The sequence below is a fragment of the Bison bison genome, unplaced genomic scaffold (genome assembly GCF_000754665.1).
Source record: "Bison bison bison isolate TAMUID 2011002044 unplaced genomic scaffold, Bison_UMD1.0 scf7180017864530, whole genome shotgun sequence".
Taxonomy (NCBI): domain Eukaryota; kingdom Metazoa; phylum Chordata; class Mammalia; order Artiodactyla; family Bovidae; genus Bison; species Bison bison.
The window spans coordinates 2057968-2078570 of NW_011495080.1; the positions used below are offsets into that span (position 1 = coordinate 2057968).

The 20603-nt window shown below is 40.0% G+C and overlaps 1 protein-coding gene across 1 annotated transcript in view; it reads right to left on the reverse strand.

Moving 5' to 3' along the window:
• The window catches only part of NUP205 (nucleoporin 205kDa), an 80379-nt gene extending 60783 nt beyond the window's left edge, over nucleotides 1-19596 (reverse strand). Inside the window, exons 1-8 of the mRNA XM_010831626.1 lie at nucleotides 19392-19596; nucleotides 12101-12243; nucleotides 10668-10839; nucleotides 8027-8171; nucleotides 7500-7659; nucleotides 6867-7095; nucleotides 4505-4669; nucleotides 814-989 (exon numbers count right to left, since the gene is read on the reverse strand). Of these exons, the coding sequence (XP_010829928.1) occupies nucleotides 814-989; nucleotides 4505-4669; nucleotides 6867-7095; nucleotides 7500-7659; nucleotides 8027-8171; nucleotides 10668-10839; nucleotides 12101-12243; nucleotides 19392-19419 (1218 nt within the window). The 5' untranslated portion in view covers nucleotides 19420-19596. The remainder of the gene's footprint in view (nucleotides 1-813; nucleotides 990-4504; nucleotides 4670-6866; nucleotides 7096-7499; nucleotides 7660-8026; nucleotides 8172-10667; nucleotides 10840-12100; nucleotides 12244-19391) is intronic.
• Between the last annotated feature and the right edge of the window lie 1007 nt (nucleotides 19597-20603).

Sequence of the window (20603 nt, forward strand, 5' to 3'; positions counted from 1 at the left end):
TGATGCTGGGAGGGATTGGGAGTAGGAGGAGAAGGGGACGACAGAGGATGAGATGGCTAAAGACCCTGATGCTGGGAGGGATTGGGGGCAGGAGGAGAAGGGAATGACAGAGGATGAGATGGCTGGATGGCATCACCGACTCGATGGACATGAGTTTGAGTGAACTCTGGGAGTTGGTGATGGACAGGGAGGCCTGGCATGCTGCGATTTATGGGGTCGCTAAGAGTCAGACACAACTGAGCGGCTGAACTGGAACTAGACTCTCTCTTTTACTTCCTGCCACCACTTCCTTGGCACAAAATGGCACACAGAAATATGCTATGAAGGAACTGTCTGAAATGGCTCTAAGAATCCCTTTCTGGAACAAAGCTATAGCTCCAGCACTTTATTTAAATGTAACCTCACACTAGAGGTGGGCAGGGCACCTGGGCCTTATTATTTAACAAAAAAAAAAATAAAGAAAAACTAACCTTTGCATTAGTTTCTTAAACCCATTACCTGTATCTATGTGGAGGTCCATTTTACACACTACAATTAAGTGTTTAAACATTTATCTATAAAACTGGAGATTCTCCACTATGCATCTTCCAAATCATGTATAAATAGCATTAAATAAGGCAACCTTAACACTGATTCCTCAGGATAGCACGGAGTTAATAATTTTCTGCCCACAGAAGCATTTTCACTTGCTTACTACTTTCTCATTATAAACCACTCTCAATGTCAAATATTACTTCCTTTTAGTTTGTTCTCGGTTAATGAGTCTTATATTATCTTCTACCACTCTTACTCACCCTGCATTATTACACTTACCTTCATTGGCATAAGTGCCAAGAAATCTGTAATGAGATTGTGGATTCTACGAATGTAAAATTCCTCTTGATAGAAGTTTTCTGACACCACTACAGATTCAGTGAGGAACAGGAAAACGTTGTCAGCAATTGCAAGCTCTGCCATTGCTTCATCTGCTTCTGTGAATTCAGCCAGAGCTAGAAATGTATTTAGAAAAATAGCACATGGAGGAAAAGTTACTAGATTATAGTACTTGATAATATTCTCCTGATAGGTCAAAATTCAGATCTCTTCTCAACCTTTCGTTTGTGTATATTTTGAGTTACACACAAAATAAGACAGTGTGTAACTGTAATTGACTAATAAACCCCAAAGAACTACCAAAAAAGTGCATTAGAAAACCATCTGCTCTTCACAGTAACATTAAGAGTGATAAAAGAAAATAAACACTTAACAGATGTATGATGTAACACATATGTAGTCAGAAAGCTATTATCAAAATATTAACAAGTTTAAATGATGCCAAGGCTTTAATCTCAATGAAATGAACTGGATCATTTGGCAAAAGTCTTCAGTCAACAAGTGAAAATCAAAAACATGACCACTTAAGCAACTCTATTAATTTGGTAAACAAGTAGCAAAAACTGAAAAACTAAATAAATCTTAGCCTAAAGACAAAGTGGTCTATTTGTAATATTTTTAGCTTTGTACTTGGAAAACTTTAAACAGATAAGTGAAAAAAGAGAAAACAAGTATAATGAACCTCCACATCCCCAACACCTAGCTACAATATTAACCATTTACGATTAACTTTGTATCATTTAGTTCTCCATGTATTCTTCCTCTCCACTTAATTTAGACTGAAGTCTATACCAATGGCACCCCACTCCAGTACTCTTGCCTGGAAAATCCCATGGACAGAGGAGCCTGGAAGGCTGCAGTCCATGGGGTTGCTGAGGGTCCGACATGACTGAGTGACTTCACTTTCACTTTTCCCTTTCATGCATTGGCGAAGGAAATGGCAACCCACTCCAGTGTTCTTGCCTGGAGAATCCCAGGGATGGGGGAGCCTGGTGGGCTGCCATCTCTGGGGTTGCACAGAGTCGGACACAACTGAAGTGACTTAGCAGCAGCAAATACCAGACAATTTAACACTATACTTCTAAGTATGTAACTCAAAATGGCACTTAAAAAAAAAGGGAAAAAATTAACCACATATGTAATGTCATTAGTATTTTGCCACATAATTCAAAATCAAAACTACAGTCAGTGGTCAAATTTACAACTGTCCCATAAATGCTATTAAAGATTTTAGTTTTGTCTTTTTGCTTCTGTCTTTGAGCAATTTGTTAGAATCTGTATCCAAATAAGGTTTATACACTGCAATTAACTGATATATCTGTAGGCTCCTCTTACATCTTTTTCATTTTTCTCTTGCCCTTTATTCTGCTGAAAAAACTAAGTCTTATATTGTAGCATTTTCCACCATGTGGGTTAGCATTGCGTCCCAGTGGTATAGTTACTACATTCCTTTTCCTCTTAAAAATTGATGTTTGATCTTAAGCAGCTTAATTAATTACATTCCATTTTTTCAGTAAAAGTATATCATGGGTGATGCTGCATCTTTCCATCAAAAACTACATTGCTGTTCACTTCTTTTAAACTTTAAAAATGCTAGGTAATTTTGTGATAATCTGGCTTTGGAAAATAACTGTTAAATAGCTTATTCTGTTTCACTGTCATAGAGACCAAATATGATCTGTTCCTTAAGGTACATTTTCAATGCCTTGGAATAGATATAAACCAGGATATTCTCAACCAGAGGGAAAGAGATTGGTTGGTTTTTTTCTTTTTTTGTTTATATACTGTTTGGCATTTTGAAATAAAGCCTGTATATCTACCCATATTATACAAACTCGAGAACAAAATAGTTTCTTAATTATTTGTTATTACTACTAATAATAATTACTGAAATGGTTAATTAAATATATAACAACAATAATAATTAGTTCCAAGTCTTCACTTGAATTCAGAAATACTAGAATTAAGAACTACTTTTTAAAGACTACTTAGGTAATAAAGTACACTAATACATTAATGTAAAATGAGTTTTAATGTCTCAAAACAGTACACAAAAATGTTATAGTTTAATAAAACTCAAAATACACTTTTATAAAATAATGTAATAAACACATATGATAAAATTTACAGAAGTCTATAATAAAGAGTAGAAAACAATTTTTCAAAATTCAGATCTTGGTAAAACTTGTCTGGATTCAAGAAATCACCATTTCTGCAATATAAGATAAGTTATTCATTTTTTCTAGTAATTTTTAAAATATAAATTAACAGAAAAAAATTTGTATTTAAAATGTTCATTATAATGCCCCTAACTTCAAAGATTATGAAAGGATATGAGCACGCAAAACCAAAGAGATTAAGTAGCCAAAGATCTAGGACTTGAAACCAGGTCCACATTTCTAGACTATTCTTATCTACTATTCAGTAATGAAGTACAGCATATTCTATGTGCCTCTCAAGATTAGGGCAATGGTACAGTAATTTACAGTATATGAATTTAATTAACTATCACAAAGCTACTTAAAAGTACATAGGGTCATTTTATGCCCCAAAAGTACTGAAATAAGACTCATAAATGAAGAGGCATAGTTAAAAAACAGAATTTGTACATAAATGTAAATGTCTAATTAGCCTTTTATCAGCTTTAATATAAACAACACTCGGCCAAAGAAAAATCTGTAACATAAAAAAAGCTTTCCATAGCCCACTTGGGAGCAACATGAGACTAGTGAACATGTTCTGGAATCACACAATTGACAAGCTCCTGGAATCTGCGGACACTCTAAAACTAGAAAACTGACGTGCATGCTCAGCCACTCACTCGTTTCCCACTTTTGCGACTCCAGGGACTGTAGCCCTCCCACCAGCCTCCTCTGTCCCTGGGATTCTCCAGGCAAGAATACTGGAGTGGGTTGCCATTGCCTCCTCCAGGGGATCTTCCCAACCCATGGATCGGACCCATGTCTCCTGTGTCTCCTGCACTGACAAGCAGATTCTTTACCACTGTGCCACCTGGGAAGCCCATGGACTGTAAATTTTAATAAAATCTTTCCAAATTTACCATAAAAACCTACAGAAGTGACAATTTCAGGGGCTTCAAATGACAACAAAAGCTTATTTCTCATCCTGTTACAGTAAACCACTAGTATGATGATAAACCACGTGCATGATGAACATACACGGCAGAAGAGGATACGCTACAGCAGAAAACATCGTTAGAAGTCAGAATTCCACATCCATTACTGACTGAACCAAACACCTCCTAACACACTGCATTTTTAAATAATACTAGTTTTTAATCTGACACAATGTGAGAAAAATTTGTTTGTGAACAAACCCAAGAAGAAAAAGTTAAAATACATATATATGTATGTTACACTGTCATTTTCAAATTTCAAACTCTTAAGAAAAAAAGAAGCTAAAAGAGAATTATCACTAGCTACAAGAAAGGGAAAAAATTTTTTTGAATAGTTTCTTTTGAGAGACAAGAAAAAAAGGAAAACATTCATTCACCACAACTCTAAGTATCTTCCTAGGCTCATGTTTAGACTTGTCAAATGTCACACCTTTTCTGAAATATTAAATGCAGATACATCGTTTCTCATAAGAAAATGACCTACAAGCAGTTTACCTGTCACATCAGGCAGCTGAGATATCCCCCTCAAGGCCAGCGCCCAGGCAAGCCTCACTGTGGCTTGCAGCCCTGGCAGCTTCCAAGGCTGTGAGTCCTGAAGGCGAGAGTGAATTGTTGCGATGTATTGTCTCTCTGTCAACAGCGGAAGTTGATGAATCATATCTGAAAACAAAAACAGACACTGTACCAAAAAGTAGAGAAAATTTCCACTTTTGATGTATAGGAATGATATCTAAGAATAAGAAAGTCAGAGAATTTCTATAAAAAAAGACTAAACATTAATCTTTGAAATAAGTACACTATTGTAAAAACTGTACAAACTAAAACTGAAAGAAATGACAATAATCCTAAATTTTAGTTTCATTACTTTCAGTGATTTTTTTTTGGTAAGTGTTCTATTAACAAATTTGAAAAAAGTTAAACAGCCACTCATTTTTTTCTGTGCACTAATTCCAAAATATAAACCAACATTAAAGATTAAAGAAAGATACTTTTATGAGATAAATAATAGCCTGAATTTAAAGTATTAAAAAGAAAACCCTGACCAAAACAAAGCATGCCAACTGCAAACATGCATCTAGTCTGATTATAACATAAATGAAACAACCAAATAATTAAGGTATTTTCAATTATACTATGGTACTTCAAAAAGCACAAGATCCCAAATAAATCTAAAATAGTGGGAAACATCACTGATCACCTACGAATTTTATTTTGCTTCATTGTTTTCTTATTTTTTGTTTTGATGTCATTCTGTGAATAACTAGTTCAGTGGTTCCAACCTTAAACCAGAAAGAACACTTTCTTTAATTTTCTGTATTTTTAAAGTTTATGTCTACTGTTATACATGAATTAGTAATTCACTACTCCCGTTAACAAAGATATTCAGAAAGATCAACAAGTAATTAAGATGAGATAATCCAAATAAGTACCCCAAGCCTATGAAACTTCCCATTCTATTTAGCATTTCAAAGTTCCAGCTTACAAACTTCCATTAACACAGCCAACACCCACTTAATTCTGTGCTTCATTTCATTCAATCCAGGAAATCTGACCAATGCACTAACTGGCAGCATTCCTATATGAGTAGCACAGGTCAATGGACGTGAGTCTGAGCAAGCTCCAGGAGATGGTGATGGACAGGGAGGCCTGCGTGCTGCAGTCCATGGCGTCGCAAAGAGTCGGACACAACTGAGCGACTGAACAACAAAGCACAGGTGCTGCCTGTGATGTGACATGACGTATCACCCGACAATTCGACTGGAGGTACGGGATACTGTGTTTTACATAAGCCTTTCCTAACGGCTAAGGATGATCTCCAAAGACGAATGGGAACCGTCTGTTCTCTTCACATATCTAATGAAAGGCTGGGATGACACAATCAAAAGCGGACAGGGGATAACTGTCGGAATAATTATAAATATTTATGACATTAAATGGGTTTCCCAGGTGGCGCTAGTGGTAAAGAACCTGCCTGCCAAGGCAGAAGACATAAGAGAAGCAGGTTCAATCCCTGGGTTGGGAAGATCCCCTGGAGGGCATGGCAACCCACTCCAGTATTCTTGCCTAGAGAATTGCATGGATGGAAGAGCCTGGCAGTCAAAAGGGTCACAAAGAGTCAGACGTGACTGAAGCGACTTAGCATGCACGCATGACATTGAATAGCAATAATCTTCCTTTGTGAGAGTCATTTTTAAGATCCTCAGCTCTAAGCAATAACATTTATAAGGTTGTTGTTTAAGTTGTTTAGTTGCTAAGTCATGTCTGACTCTTTTGTGACCCCATGGATTGTAGCCTGCCAAGCTCCTCTCTCCATGGGATTTCCCAGGCAAGAATACTAGAGTGGGTTGCCATTTCCTTCTCCAGGGGATCTTCTCGACCCAGGGATCGAACGTGTATATCCTGCACTGCCAAATGGATTCTTTACTGCTGAACCACCAGAGAAGCCCATTTACAAGGTTAGCAAGAGAAATTCTATCTACTTCACAGAAAACAACATCAAAGATGATATGTTACTAAAAATTATAGTCATCCTCCCTTAGAATGAAAGGTTTAAAACGTGAATAAATAACAAACAAGCAAGTTATGCATGCATAATTCACAAACACACATTGTAAATCCTTTAGCCACTTTCCCATTTTAAAATCCCAAACGATAAAAGAAACATCAAACGGGGTTGAAATTACTTTCAAAATGTGATCTTATATCTAAATATTCAAATATGGATGCATTACACACAAAGGAATAAACTTTACAATTTATATTTTAGTTGTTAGACTGTCACCTTTCTTAAATGTCATCTCCACAATTAAATCTGATTTTTTAAAATAAATGTATTAATGGATACAAAGTTCACTACCATCACGTTCCTCTGTGCTTTCTTCTATAAAGCTGCTATCGAAGCAGTACAAAAGCGCCATAAGAAGAGCCAGGTTCACTGCATCCAACGAGCCATTGGCCTCAACCGTCACTCTTTCCAAATGTCCGATAAGGAGGAGAGTGTCATCTTTGCCTAAAGGTGACTGGCAAGCCCAGGCGAAAAGGCTTTCTGCCAGAGACTGCCTGCACTCCTTGATGAGATCAGAAACCTAGAAATAAAGGTGAAGGTGAATGATTATCATTATAAATGAATTACTATGAAGCCTGATCTTATTCCAAAGTATCAACTATCTATTATAAAGGTGAACTAAATAAACGTATCTGAGTCCATAAGTGACCCTAAAATCTCAGCTTTCCGATTCTGAAATCCTAACTCCAGTTTCCTCTACAGGATAACCAATTTCTTAAAGGCCTCATTCTAGAAAAAGTGCTAGCATGGCACACTGTGACTAGAAAGAGACTGAAACAAGTGCACGTCAGTGTCATGAACTGACCACACTTCAGTGTTATTAATTTTCCTACGCATGTATTAGAAGAATGTTCTGGCTGACATGGCTTTTCTGCCTTCAAGATCTGACGCAGACAACTATGAACTGACGCATCTAACACTCACCTCCTTCCGATGTTTTTCACTACCCAGACCTCTCTCACGCTGCAGTTTCTCAAACTCATTGTTAACATCAATCTGTGACACCAGAGTAAGAACTTTGTAAGTCAATCCTTGCTCCATCAGCTCATCAGTAAACCGTGTTGTCATAGAAACGAGCTCCGGACTGTGATAAAAAATCAAGTTACCATGAATGATAGTGTTTAAACTTCCTCATCACATGGATATAGCAAATACTCTTTTGACAATAATGTTGGATAACTGGAAACAACCAGGATGAGTTATAACCTAGCTCTTTTCATTGTTTTCAGATCACTGTGTTTCAGTAAACTTCTAACCACAAATAACTGAGTAATATTTCATTTTTAAATGAAATAAAGCAGGTTTAAACTGTTGTGTTATTCCTGGCACAAAAAGGGAGGGTTTATTACTCAACTTATGTTATACATACCAAAGACAAAGTTTTGTTTCTAAAATTATAATTCTTCAAGCAATTTCTAATTAAGTCCTGAAATCTTAGCATGCAAACAGACCTGAGTTCAAGGGTCCATGTCTTTCCTCGTCGGGACTGTATCAAGGCTTTCAGGGAATTTGCAATGCACCGCTTTCCATCCCAGTATAAAAGAACAGCTACTAATCCTCTGGTGAGGCCAGGAAAATGTGGCTGTTGGTGCTCTCCTGGAAAAGGAAGTTGAGAAATAATTTAGGAAGTAAACATGTATGTGTTTAGGCTGCGACAAAAATCATGATACCAATGCTCAGTTCAAAGAAATTATGAAATCTCAGGGTTATGTATGGATGTGAGAGTTGGACTGTGAAGAAAGCTGAGCGCCAAAGAATTGATGCTTTTGAACTGTGGTGTTGGAGAAGACTCTTGAGAGTCCCTTGGACTGCAAGGAGATCCAACCAGTCCACCCTAAGGGAGATCATTTCTGGGTGTTCATTGGAAGGAGTGATGTTGAAGCTGAAACTCCAATACTTTGGCTACCTGATGCAAAGAGCTGATTCATTGGAAAAGACCCTGATGCTGGGAAAGATTGAGGGCAGGAGGAGAAGGGGACGACAGAGAATGAGATGGTTGGATGGCATCACCGACTCGATGGACATGGGTTTGGGTGGCCTCCGGGAGTTGGTGATGGACAGGGAGGCCTGGTGTGCTGCGGTTCATGGGGTTGCAAAGAGTCGGACATGACTGAACGACTGAACTGAAGGGGCCCTACCTCAGGGTTTAAGGGGCTCTACTTCAAACACCTATCCATCGTTTTATTCCCTTTCACATAAAATCTTTCAAATATTTTTAAGATTCTTCCCCTAGTAAATTAAATAACCTTTTCTTATGTTTCTACTTTTACTTGCTCTTTTGCACTACTCCCCTTTGAGTAAATTCTACTTTGTCTTTTCTGAACAACCTTGCCTACAGTTTCATTTCCTATGGTTTTCTTCTACCCTTGGCCCAGTCACTCCTACACTCTCCTCCCTTCTCTTCCCCAAATTTGTCTCACTGCCTCACAGTTCTCACAGGCGACTTCTGCCCGGCTGTCCCTTGTCTTCTGAGTGCACACCTACTCCACCTGACACGTGCCTAATTACTCTCAACAACCACTGGAAGCCCCGTGATCTCTGCGGACTTCTCTACAACCTGAGGTCAATTTAAACATCTCCCCGCTGGGCCGTCCCCAAACTTTGCATTACTGCACTTAATGGGGCAAAATTACTGGTTTCTATGTCTTTCTCAGTTATTAGACTATCAGCTCCTTTATGTATAGTGTAATAATTTCACTTATAATAACTTATAAGCTAGCTGAGGTTTTATTCATCTTTATATCCCTGGAATCTTAACACAGTGCCTGACATATAATATGCACAGGAAAAATATTTGGTAAATTAAGTTTTGAATTAAACTCACAACTGGAGCATGCCCAGTTAACATCTCCATCACAGAATGGGAAAATGACCTTAGTCATTCTCAATATCTTACTTCTTTTAATATAACCTTAGGTCAAAAGCCAGATATTATTCTGGCAGCTACATGGTTATCTTCAGATATATTAGACTGTCTTTCAATTAAAATGTCCTCCTGGCTTCTTCACATGGCTCCCCAGCTATGACTAAAATGAACTACTTATTTTACGGAAATTTCAATCTTTTTTCTATATTGCAGCAGGACAAATCATTTCAGTTTTTCCAGATACTATAATTCTTATGCTTAAAGCCCCTGCCAACAACTTCCCACTGCAATTAGAATAAAATCCAAACAATGTTCACGGCCTGCAAGACTATGATCTGACCCCTATGATGTCCTTGTCTTCTTTCGCTCTCGCCCTCATTCATGATGTTCTGCCCACTGTGGTCTTTGTGTCCTTTGGCATGCCTCTGCTCGCACCTCAAGCTCTACAATCCCTGGAACACCCTTCCCCAACAACTCTGGTACCTTGTCATCATACAGGTTCCAGAGCGAAGGCTCCAATCTCAGAGAGGCCTTCCCTTAGTACACTCCTTACACAGTTCCCTCTACCAGCCCCCATCTCTACCCCACTGCTGTGTTTTACTTCCTTCCTAGAACTCAGTATTATTGACATTATCTTATTCTTTACCTAGGAACTTCCCTTGTGGTTCAGATGGTAAAGAGTCTGCCTTCAATGAGGTAGACCTGTGTTCAATCCCTGGGTCAGGAAGATCCCCTGGGGAAGTATTATATTATGCCTGGAGAATTCCATGGACGGAGGAGCCTGGCAAGCTACAGTCCGTGGGGTTGCAAAGAGTCAGACCCGACCGAGCAACTTCACTCAGTCATGAATATTCTTTACCTATTCATTGTCTGAATCACCCCCTCCAAAAGAAATGCCAAAAAAGCAGTGACCTTACCTTCTTACTCCTTGTATGACAAGAAATGCTCTGTGCTATAAAAACGTCTGAGATGCAGTCAGCTATTCTTTGCGAGTCAATGACCGAGAAAAAGTCTATCTTAAAACAGTTAAATTTCCTTAAACAACTCTGACCACTAAACGAAAGCCTTCCCATTAGTCAAAGATAAACAAAAGGCAATATTGTGAATATCAAATACACTGCATCTTTAGAAACTACTGCGGAATCTAAATGGTGTAATATTTGAAATTACAAGCGAATAATTGTATATGTATGTACTGCCTGACCATAGGTTAAGTGTCAACCTACCAGCCAAAAGAAGTTCAACAGCTGCCAGTTCTCCAATATCAAAAAGGTCACTGAGGATAAAAGCCTCTTTAATGAGCTGTTCGGGAAGAAGTCGGGTTCCCTGTTGACCCTGAATGGCAACTCCCTCTGTGCTGGCTTTCTGAACCTTCTCATGTTGTTGAACGTTTTTTGGCTACAACAGTAAAAATAAATAAATAGGATCATTTCATGAAAATGGCACATGGAAACAAGGTGTTAACTGTTACCTAGAGAAGTTCATTCACAAAGCAGTCTGACAACAAGACCAACAGTATTTCTTATCATATGATCTACAGTTAGAACTTTATGAGGTAACATTTTACATCACTTTCAACTTTTTACACTATGATTACCTTCTTTTTTTTTTTTTTTTGATTACCTTCTCAATAACTATTTCTGCTCAACTTGGAAAGGTTGAGAAATCACACAAAACAGCATCCAACTTTTCAAGTATCTAAGGAACTTTCCAATAATATCTTTAAGAAGTATAAAAACAATCAATCTTCAAGTGGAAGACAGCAAATGGAAATGAATTGCTGAATTAAATAGGAGGACTAATGATAGCTTGTTAGTATGTTATTTTAAAATGTAGTCTTATTTGCAAAAAGATTTACCTGCAAATATTTAACATATAACATAGTACAGAATTACTTGATGGGCAATAAAATCTTAGGTATTTCTACATTGAAAAAGGCCATATAGTCATTTAATCCACCTTCTCTATTTGCAGAAGGGAAAAACTGATGCCCAGAGAAGTCAGGTGGCTTGCCTATGGTCACACAACTCTTCAGTGGGAGAGCCAAGACTGGAACTCAGTTCAACTGGCTCCCAGGCCAGGGCTCTTTCTGGTAAGACAAACCCATAAATAGCTCTTAGATGGCCTTGCTAGTGTATAAAGAAAACTGTCAAACAGCAGGGAAAGGAGTTTCCAAATATGAACCCCCACTGCTGAAGTAATCTACTCCTCATTGAAAAGTATGTCAAGATGCAGTGATTAACGATATGTAAGAATTAACTCATTCAGTTAACACAATTTACATAACGTTATAAAGAATTAAAATGTTGAAGTGTACCTGAAAATAAATAAAAGAATCAACCTTACTAAGTTTAGATGGATTAACTGCAAGTCAGAAATTCCAAGAAGGCTTCTATTTCCGGAATATGTAGACCTTCTAAAATCATATTCAAATACTATCAAGATACCTGCTAGCTAGAATTAAAAGCTATATTAACTTCCATGGAGAACAGAAAGAAGAGAATAATTGCTCCTAGGTAATTTTCATCTTTAGAAAAAACTTTAATCAATAGACTAGAACAAGTAACATATTGCATTTAAATGCATTAAGAATTTACTTGCTCCTTCAATCTTGAAAGGAAAAAGCAAATTCAAGAAGCAAAAAAAGAAAATCTCCTACAGGATTTCTGAACAATGAGATGAAGTCAGGTTTGTGCTTCTTCAAAATCATGTCAAGGAGGTGGACTGCCTCAGGTTGTCTTCTCCAAAGAGCATTTCCCACAGTCTGCCAAATGTCTTTGTAAGGGCCCCACAGACTAGCGGCTTAAAGGAAAAATAAATAAAATCAGCATCAAGTAGAACATACATTTGGAAAAGAAGGCAAAGTTATTGTCTACGCATTTTAGTCACACTCACAGAAACTTTTAAATATAAGGCATTATATATACAAACCAAACATTAATATAAGAGTATTAGAATTCACAAGCAATAACACAAACATCATTTTACCTAACTTAATACAAAGTAAATCCTGACTTTAAACTGAAGCATTAGTGGAACCTGGTTTTGTCACTTTATTAGTTATGTGACATGCAGTGAGAAACTAACCTCTCTGAATTTCAGTTTCCTTATATACAAAATAAGGACATCACCTGCTTCATAAGGTTGAATGGACTAAGAATAAACTAAGTAAAACATACAACACAGTGTCTGGCATATCACAGTCACTCAATAAATGTAACTGCCTTTCCATCCCTCCCTATCATCCAGAGGAAAAGCAGGAATGGGGGGAGGAGGAACCAGAGTCTGTAAAACTTAGAAGCTGAAAAAAAGTATTTTACTTTGCCTGGGACACTAGCTGTTAAAAAACAGCATAGAAATACAGAATTCTTCCGTAAACTCATTTAATAAAGAATCACATTTTTCTTTGTAAAGATACTAAGAATAATAAGTAATACTTACAGAGCTATTGCTATGTGCTACTAAGTACGGTTTGAAAAAAATGACACAGAAGCCCAAAGTTTCTATTTGCAAACAATTAGACATGGTACCCCTATATGTTAATAAAGACTCTGAAAGGGAAACTAACTAAAACCACTCACTCACTCAAGTGATGCACTAACTATAGCTCAAACCGTGAAGAGTGGGCTGCAAACATGTTTAACTGATATCTAAGAAAACACAAATCCCACTAAAGTCACCAGGACAGTCAGAACGACATGCAAGATAACTGTAACCTAACTAAATGCATTACAATCTATGAACAGTGTTGTCAGAAGGCAGCAAAGTACTGTGCAAAATTTTTTAAAGGGATCTGTAAGAAAGTAAAAGTCACACAGTCATGTCCAACTCTGTGACCCCATGGACTATACGGTCCACGGAATTCTTGAGGCCAGAATACTGGAGTGAGTAGCATTCCCTTCTCCAGGGGATCTTCCCAACCCAGGGATGGAACCCAGGTCTTCCGCATTGCAGGTGGATTCTTTACCAGCTAAGCCACAAGGAAGCCAGATGTGCAAGAAGAGGACAGACTAAACCAGTCAAGCTGGAGCATTCATTCACTGGACTGAGGGCCTTCCACGTGCCAGGGACTACAGAGCAAGCAGAACAGACAGGATCCCTGGGCTTATGAACTTATGGATTGATGAGAAAGACAGGCATTAAATGCAGAATTCAAAACACAACCAACAGTATAATGAAAGGCATGATGAAGAAGTAGAGTCCTATGAGAACATACAAAAGGAAGCATCTAGCTCGATGTGATGGGCAGGGAGGAAGCTGTGTGTCAGGTCTTTGCTATGGGGATGTGATCGAATGGGGATCAATTGTCTCGATCTTACATAGAGAACAATCACCCAACTCCAGGCTTTGCTTTTCCCGTCTCGACCCTAAACTTGCCAATCTTCTGATGGAAAATACAGCATGTCATATAAACTTTCCAGAATAAAATGTGCTCAGGAAATGAGGACCCATGCAGATGTACTTCCCACTAAAGATCAATTAATTGACATACTGGTGTACATATCTGTCTGAGGGTGAGTAGAGAAAATAAATTACTGGCATCTACTGGACTCTGGATACAACTAACAAATATCACAGCTCCAGGCCTGCCAAGATGAGGACCTGACCCTGGATCCTGGTGACTGCCTATGAGGGGCCAGTTGGATAGTGGCTACCTGACTTGCCTAGAGATCATTTTCTTGGCTCTTTCCAGCTGCTGAGGACAGAGCAGGTTTGAGCCTTGTTTTCCTGGCCAAAATGGAATTTTTCCCATTAGCAAATGGGCAAGTTTCAAGTAGTAGATGACAAAATGCACATATGCTCAGTCACTCAGTTGTGTCCGATTCTTTGAGACCTGGTGGACTACAGCCCGCCAGGCTCCTCTATCCATGGGATTCTCCAGGCAAGAATACTGGAGTGGGTTGCCATTTCCTTCTCCAAGGGATCTTGCCAATCCAGAAACTGAACCTGCATCTCCTGCATTGGCAGGCAGATTCTTTACCACTGAGCCACACGGGAAGCCCCAGAAGACAAAATAAACCTGGACAATGGTGTGATGGACAGACTAACTAGAATATGAAGTGTCAGGACCCAAGGATGATCAGTAGGTAAGTTACTCATGAGGTGATGGAACCTTAAGCAGGATGAGGGCAGTAAAACAGAAAGGCTCGAGCTGTTGGTAGAGTCAGAACTGGTTCCTGATTGGCACACAGTATGAAGGAAAGTTACCAAAACTGACTTGTAGGAACTTCCTAGCAGTTCAGTGGGTACGGCTCAGTGCTCCCAATGCAGGGGGCCCGAGTTCAATCCTTGGCCAGGGAACTGAGTCTCACATTTGGCAACTAAGACCCAATGCAGCCAAATTAAAAGAAATAAATAATTAAAAAAAAGAAAAATGACTTGTAGGCAAATGTGAAAGTTGCCTAACCACAAGTATTTTTAAAATCTGAAAAAAGCTAACAAAAATAGACTGTAAAAATAATACTTAATAGAACCTCTGATGAACGATTCTTTGCAGTACACATAGCTTAAATAAGTTCAGTGAAATCCAGAGAAAATTCTACTTCCCTCCTTTTATGGGAAGGCATCCAATAACAGATCAAAAATCCCACCTATTCACTCATTCGTCATGGACTAGATATGCATAAGCTCTCAGTGTAGTGAGGAAGCACATTTCCCACAGTCACACTTCAGGGCAATCTCCAATATGGGGTAAGGGCTACGACAGTGAAGCACCCGGGCAAAGACCGCACAATAGAGGAATGTGACCTTGCCGGGGAGATCAGGGAAGGCAAGGATGCACTGAGCAAGGGATGGTTATTAGGCTGAAATGCGAAGGATAAAAGGGGGAGTGGAAGGTGGTAGACATAACACAACAAGGAAAAAGGACAGCACATGGGTTCCCAAGGCAAGAGGAAATGCTGCTTTCTCAAACTGCTGAAAATGCCAAGAGAGCCAGAGTACCAAGAAGGGTTCGCAAGGAGGGCAACTGGCACACCATGCAGGGCTTACTAGCTCCTGCTAAGGATTTTGGTCTTACCCTTGAAGATCAAGTGAGAAAAAGATCTCACACGTCTGCTGGACTTACTGAAAAAGAAAAGCATGTAAAAGTTGAGAGCTGTTTAGGAGAATGAGAACAGACTAGAGAGGCTTCCCTGGTGGCTCAGCAGGAAAGAATCTGCCTGCCAAGGCACAAGATGCAGGTTCAATCCCTGCATTGGGACGACCGCCTAGAGAGGGAAATGGCGACCCACTGCAGTATTCTTGCCTGGGAAACCCTATGGACAGAGGAGCCTGCCGGGCTACAGCCCATGGTCGCAAAGAGTCTCATGCAACTTAGTGACTAAACAACAAGATACTAGAGTGGGTGGAGGAGGAGAAGGTATAGAAATAGTCAGTGAATATTGATGAGTGTTTGAAAGATCTGACTGTGAAGAGGAGCAAGCGGACAGTAACTGGGGTGCGGCATGAAATCAAGAAAGAGGGCAGTTGATGGAAAGAAAAGGAACAAGACACAGAGGCAAATCGACAAGAGGAAGGAGTAACAGGGATAAGGCTGTAAAGGGTAGCATCTACCTTAGACAGGAAGACACAGGGCAACTGACTCAAGGGTGTAGATATACCTACCTTTCCAAGTTTAAGGGTGAAAAAAGAGTTCAAGCCTTTTGGCTTCTTTCTGTGTGACTAGGAGACTAAGGGATCGGTTGGAGGTTGAAGATTTGATGAGCGTGGAAAAGGTCTGAAATAGACAATGCTATGAACAGGACAGGGGTGACCAGATAACCCTCCAAGGATTGTCAGTGTTAATGGCTGCTTACCCACAAGCCTATAGGTCTACTCAGCCAGGCTGACATGGGTCACAGTACTAGTAAACCTTGCAGCTGAAACTCAGGCATAGGTCGTTGAACTCTACAATCTAGTTTTTTCCCTTTCTACAATTCTAAGATGTTTAAGTTTTTACTTGAACTATGATAAAAAGCACATAGCATAGAATTTTCCATCTTAAATGTTTTTAAGTATGCAGTTCAGTAGCATTAAGGGCAATCATACTGTTATATAACAGATCTCCAGAACTCTTTCATCTTGCAAAACTGAAATTTTGTACCTGTTAAACAAGCCCTCATTTCCCCCTCCCCCTCAGCCTCTGGCAACCAACATTTTTTGCTTCTGTGAGTGTGACTACTTTCAATCCCTCACATAAGTAGAATTATACAGTATTTGTCTTTTTGTTACTGGCTTACTTCACTTAGCAGAAAGTCTTCAAGGTTTTAGCATAGGACAGGATTTCCTTTTCAAAGCTGAGTAACATTCCATTATAGATGTGCAGACCACACTATTTACCCATTAACTTGTCAATGGGCGTTTGGGTTACTTTCCTGGACATCTTTTTTTTATTTTTAACATTCTCCTGGGACTTCCCTGGTGGTTCAGCAGCTAAGACTCCACACTCCCAATGCAGGGGGCCGGGTTCGATGTCTGGTCAGGGAACTAGATCACACATGTCACAACTAAAGATCTCGCACGCCACAACTAAGACACAGTGCAGCCATATAAATAAATAAGTATATATATATTAAAAAAAATTTCTCCTGACTCAGCTCTTAAAAATGTTTCCTTTCTATGTGGCCAATTAAACACTCCTGCCACAAGGCATTATTATACAATCTATACTCTTTGCAGCTGTTGGCAACAGCAATTTCCTTCAATGATTTATGTTTAAGAATAGTAACTTACAATGAGTATATATACTAAAGAAAAGTATGCTAAGTCGCTTCAGTCATGTTCGACTCTGTGCGACCCCACAGACGGCAGCCCACCAGGCTCCGCCATCCCTGGGATTCTCCAGGCAAGAACACTGGAGTGGGTTGCCATTTCCTTCTCCAATGCATGAAAGTGAAAAGTTAAAGTGAAGTCGCTCAGTCGTGTCCGACTCTTCGCGACCCCATGGACTGCAGCCCACCAGGCTCCTGCATCCATCGGATTTCCCAGGCAAGAGTACTGGAGTGGGGTGCCCTTGCCTTCTCCAAAGAAAAGTATATAACCACACATATAACATGCAAGACTTGTTTTAAGTTTACATCTGGGTGGGAGGGCAGGACAGCAATATTAAAAAAGTAACTTCACTGCTAACATTTAGATACATGAAAATTCTATGTAATGAAATGAATTAGGTTTTGCTTAAGCAGGGCTTCCCTGGTGGCTCAGACGGTGGAAAACGTCTGCTGTAATGCAGGAGACCTAGATTCTATCCCTGGGTCAGAAAGATTGCCTGGAGAAGGGAATGGCAACCCACTCCAGTATTCTTGCCTGGAGAATTCCATGGACAGAGGAGCCTGGTGGGCTGCAGTCCACAGGGGTTGCAAAGAGTCAGACATGACTGAGTGACTAACACTTTCACAAGTAGGATCACGTAGAAATTTAAGTATCAAAGACTGGCTTCAAGGAAAAAAAAAAAAAAAAACTGGCTTTAAATCATTAGCTGTATAACCTTGAAGAAGTTAAGTACTCTAAGACTCTTATCTCCAAATCTGTAAAATGATGTATTTAATACCAACTACCCCAGAGCTGTATAAGACGGACTAAATGAAAGCACAACTCTAGGTCTAGTGCCTGGAAAATAGGAGGTGCTCAATAAACAGAATTCATTATTACAAAATAATTTATCATAGTGGTTCTGAAAGGGTTTGATTTACAAAAGTCAGATTTAGACAAGTTTTCAAAAATATCATCATGTGAAAAGAATAAGTGAAAAGTGAAAGTCGCTCAGTAGTGTCCAACTCTTTGTAACCCCATGGACTATATATACAGTCCATGGAATTCTCCAGGCCAGAATACTGGAGTGGGTAGCTGTTCCCTTCTCCAGAGGATCTTCCTAACCCAGGGATCGAACCCACACTGCAATGAAGATCTCCCGCATTGCAGGCGGATTCTTTACCAGCTGAGCCACCAGGGAAGCCCATGAAAAGAATGTATCAGCAACAAGAAAAGACTGTACAGAGACAGAAAAGGCGCCCAGCAAAAGAGTCCTCTTGAGTGAAATGCTCTACAAGCATTTACCACCCAGATATGCTCTTAACTACCCATGAAGCTTAGCACGGCTCAATCAAGGCATTCTAAGCAGGAAATTCTTCATTTCCCAGGCACGTTTCAGGCGCCACAACACTTCTGGCATCCTCGGCCCGCCCACTAGGCGCCTGCAGTTCATCCCAGGAATTGTGACAATCAGAATCCACCCACTCTTTCAAACGCCCAGGTGGGGACAGGGGTACGGGTGGGGAGGCGGGGTACTCGCCCGACTGAGAATTGACAAGAGAACCCAATCCAAGTCCTTCAAACTTTCTTCTCTCCCTTCTAGATTCTGCCCGTCCCCGACGGTCTACTGCTCCAAGGGTTCAGGAGCATCAAGGGACGGGCCACAAAAGCCAAGTCGGGAGTCACGGCACTCTGGACCACCTTCCGGATTGCAGGCTTCATAACCAAGGGACCTTGCTTTCTGTAGAACTACCCATCCACCCACCCTCCCATCCAACCTAGAGGGGCCCCAGCGACTATTTTGAGGTGGGAGTTTTCATTTTAAGCCTGCGCTCGTGGCTGAAAAATATCTCCGGTCTCCTGGCCCCATTGCCAGAGACTTGCAAATCCTGCAGGAATTCGGACCGCAGACACATACTGGGATAGGTAATGGAAGGCACTAGACTAGGCCCTGGTTATGAGAACTGCCCGTCCTGTTCCAGTGGACCAAGCCTCCCTGTCTCGAACCTTAAGACCCAATTCTAGGGCTAGAGCCGCAGTGCCGACACGCGCCATTCAAACTGGGGAGGGGCGGGACTCTAGCCCCGGAGCTAAGGAGAAGCGGGCACTTATGCACAAGTGGGGTCGTGGACTCCGAGAAAACTCACTGCCTGGGTCTCTCCCTAAAGGACGGGTCAGCACCTTGCCCACAGCTTGCATTCTGCCCCGGCCGCACCTACCCGAATTTACCGCCAACAGAGTCGCCATCTTGGAGGCGCAATAACGGAGCCCTCCTGCCGCACGGAAGCCCCAGAAGAGGGTGAGGCTGCCCGAAGCGACGCCTGATAAGGAAAGTACCACGCTGTCCTTCTCGAACTGCACTCTCGACCGACCCAGGCGTACGGATACCCGAAAATCTGCCCTGAGTCACAGACGTCAATTTTCGCTGGGATTATTCCCATTCAAGTAAAGGCGAGGGCAACTAGTTCGGAGACGCGGGGTCTTCGAATTGACGTCCATCGTGCAGTGCATTCTGGGACTTGTAGTTCGTTTCTAATGATTTCAGTTGGTTAGCTAGGGACTTCTCTGAAGTCCCGGGATTAAGACTCCGTGCTTCCACCATAGGGAGCACAGGTCGATCTCTAGTTGGGGAAAGAAGATCTTGCGTGCCACGAAACTCATCCAAAAGGAAAAATAAATAAAAGGAGAATTTTTTTTTTAAAAAGTCAGTTCACTGAAGCAGAAAAAGATTAGTTATTGAAATGACACCCACTTATGATATTATGAAAGCTGTAAATTCAAATAATCTTACTTTAAATCTTCTTGCATCACTCCCTTACTTTGGGGAGTTGAGTAGGGTGTACGGTGACAAGCCTCAAAAAGCAACTTGACCGGTTACAAACTAAATTTTCATTACATTTCATCTATATACCAAGCATATCGTGTGAATATAGTTGCATGCAATTAAACAATCATAATTTTTTATTATGAAGATTTCAGATGCGTACAAAATTAGAATAATGAATGCTCAGCTTAGATAACTGGTCAATTCCTGTACCCCACTCCCAACATGACAGATTATATTGAAGCAATTTCCAAACATACCATTTCATGAACACCAAATATCTTCCTGCCTAAGCACCTCCAAATAGCCGGACCTTCTTTTTTCACTTGCTGAATTTTAGTTTGCTAATTTTCAAACTAAAATACAGTCTTTACCATTTGCTATCACATGCCAGATATTTATTAAGAATTTATCAAACAACAAGGCACTACTGTATAGGACAGGGAAATATATTCAATATCCTGTGATAAAACATACTAAAAAAGAATATGACAAAGAAGGTAGGTATATATGTGCATAACTGAGTCACTTTGCTATACAGCAGTAATTAACACAGCACTGTAACTCAACTACATTTCAATAAAAAATAAACTTAAAAAAGAATTTG